At 39.1% G+C, this 9,492-nt stretch overlaps 1 protein-coding gene across 1 annotated transcript in view; it reads right to left on the bottom strand.

Moving 5' to 3' along the window:
• Positions 1 to 5,016: 5,016 nt before the first annotated feature.
• NXF1 (nuclear RNA export factor 1) overlaps positions 5,017 to 9,492 on the bottom strand; it is a 1,877,750-nt gene continuing 1,873,274 nt past the window's right edge. The window contains exons 18-19 of the mRNA XM_044075370.1: positions 5,141 to 5,201; positions 5,017 to 5,031 (exon numbers count right to left, since the gene is read on the bottom strand). Coding sequence (XP_043931305.1) covers positions 5,017 to 5,031; positions 5,141 to 5,201 — 76 coding nt within the window. The remainder of the gene's footprint in view (positions 5,032 to 5,140; positions 5,202 to 9,492) is intronic.

Raw genomic sequence — 9,492 nt, 5'->3', positions numbered from 1 at the left:
AGTTTTTAACTAAAAGGGGGCTTAAAAGTCACAAATGTGAATTACTTACCAGGAGCTGGTAAAGAGAAGACCTCCCAAGCGAAGCGGCAAACGAGATCTGGGTACTTACTGCCTTGCATCATGGGATATGGGGCTGCCTCGAGCTGGTAAAAGGAGTTCTCGAGCTAAAGCAAGTGCCGAGTCGGAGCCGAGGGATCGGCTCCGAACCCATCAAGCAAGAATGAAGGCGAGATTGACAACTTAACATGAAATGTTTTACAATGCCAGTTAGTAACTCTAGGTTTTAATTTGGAGTTTTGATTTCACCCCCGATGGTTAAAAGGGGTTACTGCACTTATTTGTATTATAAAACTATAAAAACATTTTACAGAATTGTTTTATGACACATTTTAATAGTTTGTATTCAATTTTAAGTTCATTTTACTATTCAGTTGCCAAGACATTTTTAGAAAATGAATTATTTTTAGAAAATGCATTATTTTTAATGATAATAAGAATGTATTTTAGAATTTCCTTATATGGTGATTTTCCTGTTGGGAAAGGTTCACAGGAAGTCATGTGATGATTCTGGAAGTATTTAATGTGAATGAACTTCCAGCAATGTTGTTTGCCTTGAGAAAGCTCGCATGTGGTCGAGTGAAAGCGCTTGGAAGATATTGCGGATTTTTACTTTGCCTGGTTACATTAAAGGATCTTTTTGGAGACCTAGCAGCTGTTTGATTTCTTCATCTGCTATTTTGAAAGCCTTTGTTTATGTGCTTCCGGGTCCTGTGGTGCCAAGTGATTTTCATTCTTGGTTTGATTTTGCTTTTAGTTTTGGTGTTTTTTTGTCGACTTTTACACATGGCAGAAGGAACGGAAGCCAGCGGCTTCACCCACACTCCAGCAGTACTGAGAGCCGATTGTGAAGATACTGAAACAGCCCCAGTTTCTAGGGCTGAGTTTAAACAGGTTTTAACACTATTGACACAATTGACTTCTATGGTTCAACAGCAGACACAACTAACAGTTTCCCAGATACCTGGGAACCAACAACAATTCAACAATCCCCCCAGAACACTTGCTGAAGTGATTGGGTCTGGAAATGCTACAAGGAACGCTGAGAGAGGGGGCAATCACAGTAATTCGAATTTGAATTGTTTTGACTATGTTAAATCAAACAACCAGACTGCTCCTGTGTCAAATGAGCAGAGGAAGTCCTTTGACTTCAAATCTTGGACAAAACAGTTTAATTTCAGAAAAGGTACTGTGCTTCATGATAATTATAAAAATCTTGATAATGTCTTTTTTGATTTTAAAGACAAACTGTATTCTTATAAGAACAAACAGATGGAAGTTGATTATTTAAATGAGTCTATTAATGTACAGAGAATTCCTAAGGGCTTGAGGTTTTTTAACTTCCCTAACAATGTACAATATGGTTCTGATTTATATGACCAACTTTGTGAAATTTTCAACAAAGCAGGTTTAGACATGTTAAAATGCATGGTGATGGACTATGAGAAAAAAATGTTTTGTTAAAAGATTTAGATGAGCTCAACGCAAATATGTTAAAAGATGAAACTTTTAGCTCAGTTAAGAGGGACTATGATAAGTTGTTTAGTGATGTAGACCAGCATTGTTTTAGGGTACTTAATCGAAAAATTAGGAAATTAGAGAGGGACCTAATTGAATATAAGGAAGGTAGAGCCTACCCCCTCCCAATTATAAAAGGAAGAAGCAACAACAACACTACTGAAAATGTCTTTTATGAAAGGGGAGAAAGTAATAGGCAAGGGGAACCTACAAGTGAAGGAAATGATAATCTCAGAAGAAGTGAGAGAATAGCACAAAAGAATAGGAATGTAACTACCCAAGATTTTCATTACCCCCAGAAGAGAGGGAGGGGGCGAAGGGAACAATACAACAGTTGGAATCACCCGACGAACTAATTTCAAGAACTACAGTGAATGAGGACAATAGCACAACATTATTTCAAGGGAAACAAATTAAACATAGGAAAGACAATTTTACTATTTTTAATTACACCGATCTATCAATAACAAACAATCTTTTTAGTTTACTTTCCAAGGGTTTTCATTATGTTCCCCTTAGGCCTTCCCCCATGGTTACAACCTTGATTGATTTAAAGCTTTTCATGAGGCAGCTCAATTTTAACTTATTGTTTAAAGATGAACGAAACTTTGAAAAGACTCTTACAAGAAAAAGTACCTTCAACCCGCCTGTCCACCCCACCATTAAAATTTTTGAGGAGTTGGTTGAGACTGACATTAGGAAACTTAAGGAGAAAGATTATTTTAAAACAACTGACAATATTACTGAGGATGAGCTGACTAATTAAAAAGCTCAAAATGGAGGGGTGTAGGGTTATGAAACCGGACAAGGGGGGAGGTGCTGTCTTGATGTACACCTGGGACTATGAGGCTGCCTTGCACAGTTACAGAATACTGAATAATATGAACTTGTCTCAAGAAATGAGATCAATATAGCTCAAGCTAAAATAAATTATTCACTATATGACCATTTAATGCAAAATACCATTAATGAAAAGTTATATAACTATTTATTAGCAAAAAAAACCCAAGGTTGTCCAGATTTTTGGAATTCCAAAGACACATAAGAACTTGAACCCCCTGAAATTTAGACCTATAGTTTCAGGGGGTGGAAGTGTCACAGAACCCTTAGCCAAATTTATCGATTTCTCCTTAAAACAACATGTAGAGAAAATTAAACACATATGTAAGGATTCATGGGACTACCTCAAAGGAGTGGATCAGAGTTTATTTTTACCTGAAATGTTTATGGTCACTGTGGATGTGGTCGACTTAATTCCTAGTATTCCACACAACACAGGCCTGGAGTGGTTAGGAACTTACTTATCTAATGAAGTCCAACTGGGGGCCAAGTTTACTAATTTAATTCTGGAATTTATGGAATTAGTTCTAGAAAATAACTTCATTCATTTTAAGGGGGAATTTTATCGTCAGAAAAAAGGTGTGGCAATGGGTGCCTCTTGTGCCTCCATGTACGCAAATTTGGTATTATACCAATGGGAAAAGAAATATATTTTTACCAGTACATGGTATCAGGACATCTTATACTATAGACGATTTCTGGATGATATCTCCTTTATGTGGATGGGAAACGAACGAAGTTTAATGGAATTCATAGATTACATCAACAGGACGACCACATTTTTTAGTTTTACTTATAATATCAGTAAACACTAATTCGATTATTTAGACATTTCACTAGTGAAGGATTATTCAAATAGTTGTTTTCAGTCTAAGATTTACAGGAAAAGCACTTTTTCAAATGCATTCCTGAATTACCACAGTGGACATCCCTTCTATCAAAAGAAGGCGATAGTGAAGGGTCAACTAATTAGGGCTTCACGAATGTCCAGCATGGACGAACTTTTCAATGAGGAAGTTTCCATTTTAAAGGGATTCTTTATGGACAAACAATATCCGGAAGCCCTGGTAGAAGCACTAGTTGTAGAAATTTCTGAGAAGAGGGTAAATAAATATCCTCCTTTATTGGGGGTGGTGGTTAATGAGATGTCCCCAAACCCTTCAAAACACATTTTACAAGGAAAAAATAGTTTTATACACACTTTCTCCAACAACTCAGATCAAATCGAGAAGATTATCAAGAAATATTGGCCCATTCTCAGACTTCAGGAAGATCTTAAGAATTCGATGCCCAGTTACCACTCTTTTATTAGGAAAAGGGGCAGGAATTTGAAAGAACTTTTAGATATTAGGTTAGAGGATCCACAGAATCACAATAGAAAGAAATTAGGCACTTATCCCTGGGGGATGTGCAAGCAATGTCACGCTATGCTAAATTCGGGGTCCTACTACCTTCCCTCTAGAAGATTTAAGTTCCGTTCCAACAAACATTTTAACTGTGGATCCAAGGGTGTGGTCTATCTTGGTTGCTGTGTTACGTGCCATGCTTTTTACATTGGGAAAACCGAAAGGGTGTTTAGGAGAAGGGTTTACGAACACTTCAATGACATCAATGTAAGGAAGGAAAGTAATGCCTTTTATAAACGCTCCTTGACGTGTAAAGACATGGACATAAAGTTTATGGTGTTGGAACAGGTACAACCGGATATAAGAGGGGGTAGTTGGGAGTCAAAATTAGAATACCGTGAGCTATTTTGGCAGCTCCGGTTAGACGCTACTAGATACCCAGGTCTGAACGACACCCTCAACATCACTAGTGTTTTGAAATTGAGACAAGCTCGTCTATAACACAGTTTAGCAGAACATGACATCTATTGTTTTATTCACTTTTGAATCCATACGATTTTATAATATGATATATGGAATGTTATACATTGGCAATTCAGATAAGAAATGTTTTACAATGCCAGTTAGTAACTCTAGGTTTTAATTTGGAGTTTTGATTTCACCCCCGATGGTTAAAAGGGGTTACTGCACTTATTTGTATTATAAAACTATAAAAACATTTTACAGAATTGTTTTATGACACATTTTAATAGTTTGTATTCAATTTTAAGTTCATTTTACCATTCAGTCGCCAAGACATTTTTAGAAAATGAATTACTTTTAGAAAATGAATTATTTTTAATGATAATAAGAATGTATTTTAGAATTTCCTTATATGGTGATTTTCCTGTTGGGAAAGGTTCACAGGAAGTCATGTGATGATTCTGGAAGTATTTAATGTGAATGAACTTCCAGCAATGTTTGCCTTGAGAAAGCTCGCATGTGGTCGAGTGAAAGCGCTTGGAAGATATTGTGGATTTTTACTTTGCCTGGTTACATTAAATGATCTTTTTGGAGACCTAGCAGCTGTTTGATTTCTTTCATCTGCTTATTTTGAAAGCCTTTGTTTACGTGCTTCCAGGTCCTGTGGTGCCAAGTGATTTTCACTGATGTTTGGGCAAGTGTTTACTTGCCCTGGGAAAAATTCCCCATTCGGGTATTTTTTCGTGATTTTCATCTTGCAAAAATTAAATTTGATGATATGGCCATTCAAGTATTAGTAGAAGATCCACTGCAATTAAACATGAACACATCAAATCTATATTTTCACCAAGTAAAAAAATGTTACATGTGACATTCAATTTTCAATTGCTCCAAACTACAATAAAAATGAACCTTACCTTCAATACTGTAAAAACATGAGCCGCTTTAGTGTAGTCCCAATTATTATCATTAAGGCACCTAAAAAGAAAAATAAATGCAGTTTATTTTTTTTAAATGGAATTTCAGAATGCACTGCTAACCTTGCTGACAACCTATCCGATGTCATAAGTCTGTCTGTATTACTTCTTCCATACCTGCATTCATTTTTACCTAAAGGGATGCAAGATTTCTCTGCTGTTTAATGATGACATATGTCCACAGTGGCCTGTGTCCATTGTCATGTCTAACAGTTCCCTCCAATTCACCCTGGACTTCAACCTGTAACTTTGATGGGGCCAACAGAGAACTTAAGGACATTGTTGGGGAGGGGGCACTTTCCATTATCTACAGTTTTTTTTATCCTTTAAGGCCTACCATGGTTTACCTGCCCTCCACAGTTGTGTGGTTATGTTGTGGGGGTAGGAATGTAATGGGAAAGTGCGACTTTTTGCTCCTTCCTTTGCAGAAGCTCAGCCAAATTCCAACCCTCATCCTCCCTGTCCAATCCCCAGCCTCCACCACAGACATCAGGCCACCCACACAACCAGGATGTACGCCTCCATTCCTCCCTACAGTTCTGTCAGTCGACTGAGCAGTTAATCAAACCCAGGTTGGTTGGGTCAAAGTCAGGGTCTCTCTCTCTCTATACACTGCCAACAGCAACCCAAAGGAGCCCAAGTTGACTTGGAGGAGTGAATCACTCGTACTACAACTGCTGGAGTGAAACGATTATCTTCACTTACCGCTAAATCCCATGCATGCATGCAGTGCTCTTAGCAGACAGCAGGCAAGCTGAAGCCTGTATACAAGTTTAATTATTTCAGGCATCAAAGTGTCTTCCCCTCACATACAACATATTGACTACAGCCTGATGAAGGCAATCAGTTCTCCACTTGGAGGTACCGCAGTACACCACCCCCACCCCAAAAAAAGTAAGCCCACTACAGTCAAATCCCCAACCTACTCTTGTTTGGCACTCTGGCTACAAATTGCAGGGGAGTACCTTAATCTGTTCCACTGGGCTTGGCATGCATTTCACAAACTTCTATTACCTAGTTTGCATTCCTTACACACTACCTTTAAAAAGATGTTAAAGAACTTTGTGGAAACTAATTGAAAACTTGTACCAACTAATCCTAGTCAGGAGCTCACTTTTAATGCATTTATGTCTAGTCAGCATTTTAATCACCACACTGATTACCTTCAAACTAAACTTTGACAGATTCACAGTTTTAGTTTGACTTAACTACAACCTATAAGTTATTTACATTTCTGGTTTGACTAGTTTGCAAAATGTGTTGTATAAACTGCTAATAAAGGTAACAGATATTGTTAAACACTAAAATTAGTTTTCTACTTGTCTGAAAGTCAGTACAACTGCTCCACAAAAAAAACAAAAGCATCAAGTATGATGGAAAACTTCATTTAGCAGTGTCGCAATCAGAACATGCAAGATAACATCTAACCAGCAGGTTGCTCCAAAGGCAACACCTAGAAGTATTTGCTCTTAGTCCAAAGATATAATAGAAGAAAGGAGATGAAGATGAGGAATCCTGCAAGTGAAACCAGCATTTTTTATTGGATTTTAACAAAATGAAAAGATATACAAAATTATTAGCTATGTACTTACCATAACTTGGTATCTTTGTTGTCCATTCTCATTCTGCTTCACTGATGGGTTCAGATCCAACTTGGCCACCTTTTTTTTTTTTTTTTTTTTTTTTTTTTTTTACAAGACAACTGCCAGACTCGAGCCCCTCCCTTAGCCACAATCCTCTGCCCTTAGCTCAACCTCCTCAGATCGAGCTTGCCTTCCCTACAGAAAAAGACAAAGAAAATAGAACCAAGGGCTCAACCTGGAACAAAGGTTCCAACAAAGGCCTTCCAGATCCACCAGAATAAAAAATGTTTTGGAGGGGGATGGGTGGGCTGGACGATGAAGCAGAATGAAAATGGACAACACAGATACCAAGTTACGGTAAATACATAACTAATAAATCTGATGATGTCCTTCTCATTCTGCTTCACTAATGGGTCAGAGTCTCCAGCTACATGATTTCTTGGGTGGCCTCAAGAAAGGACATGCTGGAGCACCAATGAGCCAAAGGATGCCCTGCTCATAGAGACAATGTCCAATTTATAATGGGTCACAAAGGTATGACACAGAGCAAAGGTATGACACAGAGAAGGTAGCTGCAGCACAAATGTCATCAATAGGAATTCTAGATGAAAAGGCCGCTGATGCAGCTATGGATCTTGTTGAATAGACTTTTGGAAGACTAGACAACTGCAAACCATTTTTCTCATAAATAAAGGATATACAACTGGTTATCCATTTTAAACTACTGTCACTTTAGAAACTATCTATCCCTTACAGTTAAGCGAGAAACAAATAACTGATCAGATTTTCTGAATAGTTTTGTTCTATGAAAGTAGAAAAGGAACCATCTGTGAACATCCAAGGAATGCAACATATATTCACCTTTGCTAGAATAGCTGGGAAAGAACACTGGTAACTGAAAGCACAGAGTTATGTTAGAATCTGTGGCTACTTTTGGCATGAATGAGGGATTAGTACGGAGGGAAACTCTATCCTTGTGAAAAATAATACAAGGAGGCTTAGACGAAGTGCCTGCAATTCAGAAATCCCTTTTGCTGAGGTAATGGCTACGAGAAAAGCTGACATCCAGGATAAATATTTCAAGTCACAACCACTGGCTGGTTCAAAAGGTTTTTGAGTCAAACCTTGCAGGATGACAGTCAGATCCCATAGAGGTGTAGGGTCCTTGATCGGAGATCTGAGAAGAAAAATGCCTTACATAAAGGCTTTGTATAATCTGTTGAAGCTACAGATCCAGAAGATAATCCTGAATGAAAACGGGATACAGCAATTAACTGGAGCTTAACAGTTGCAAAACTAGAACCTTCTTTAAAACAATGACTCAAGAAATGAAAGGACTGGAGAAACATGTGCTGAGGAAGGATCAATATGGTGATTAGCAGCCCAAATAGAGAATCTTCTCCACTTGCTTTTATATACTTTCTTGGTGGATGCTTTCTGGGAAGCTAGAAATGATAGCCTTGATAGGCGAGGAAAACCTGGTTCCTCTCGCAATCATGGGAACTGGAGAAACCAAACTGTTAACTTGAGTGTGGGGAGATCCGGGTGGAGTCCTATGTGGGGTGAGTTAGGAGGTCCTGTTTTGGTTCCAGTATCCATGCAGGATAGGGAACCAAATCTGATTAGAGCAAAAGGGGGCAATGAGGATCACAGTGCTCCAACAGTTTAGCTTTCTGAAGACATTTCGGGATCAGAGGGAGTAACCAAAGGATACTGGGGGCCAATCATGGACTACTGTGTCCTTCTGGAAGCTCACCGAAGAGGGGATCAGAGGAAAATAGCTGCTGCATTTGTAGTGAGGAGAAGCAAACGGGTCCCAGCAAGGATAACCCCCAATGGTCGAATTTCTTGTTTACTACTGACTGACTGAGGGACCACTTATGAGGGATGAGAATGGACTTGCTTAGCCTGTCTGCCAATATGCTGAATTTCCCACTACATGTGTTGTGATTAGAAAACGGTGTGAAGAGATCACCCATTCCCAAACCCTCATGGGCTCTCTGCAGTGCGTTATGAATGGGTTCCTCCTTGCTTGCTGATGTACCAGACTACTGACATGATGTCTATATGAATTGCAATGGTCCCCAAAGGGAGAGCATCCTGAAAGGCTTGCAGTGAGAGGACTGCTATTGTCTCTGGGACACTGATATGCAATCTGGGTCACTACGTGGGTTCACGTGCCTTGGACCATCTTCCCCTCAAAATGCCCTTCCCCACCCTAACTGGGAAGTGTCTGTGGTCACTGTGGGCACTGGAAGGAGGAGGATGAAAGGTCTGCAGACAGACATCCCAGAGTGAATCCACCATTTTAGAGGAGTTCTGTAAATATTGGTTAACCTGACAGGAACAGATATTGACTGATGCAGATGTAGAATGCGCATATAGCATCTGGTTAGAAGTACCAAGATTATAGCAGCTGCCACAGATCCCAGGGAACATAGAATCAATCTGGCAGAAGGAGAGGGATAAGATAAGTATAGCCTGGACCTGAGTCAAAGTGCTGATGAGATTTTGGGTCAAAGAAGTTACCTGCGTAATGGTGTTCAGCTGGGATCCAATAAATTCCAATGTTTGCACCGGCAATGGTTGAGACTTTTCTGGATTTATGGTGATGCCTAAAAACTGGGATATCTGGTAAAGACAGCCCCAGGCCTGAGATAGCTGATGCTGGGTGGAGGCAGTTAGGAGCTAATCATCTAGATACGGGAA

Source organism: Protopterus annectens, chromosome 6.part1, assembly GCF_019279795.1.
Source record: "Protopterus annectens isolate FY-2018-M chromosome 6.part1, PAN1.0, whole genome shotgun sequence".
NCBI lineage: Eukaryota > Metazoa > Chordata > Ceratodontiformes > Protopteridae > Protopterus > Protopterus annectens.
This window is presented reverse-complemented; position numbering and strand designations above follow the sequence as displayed.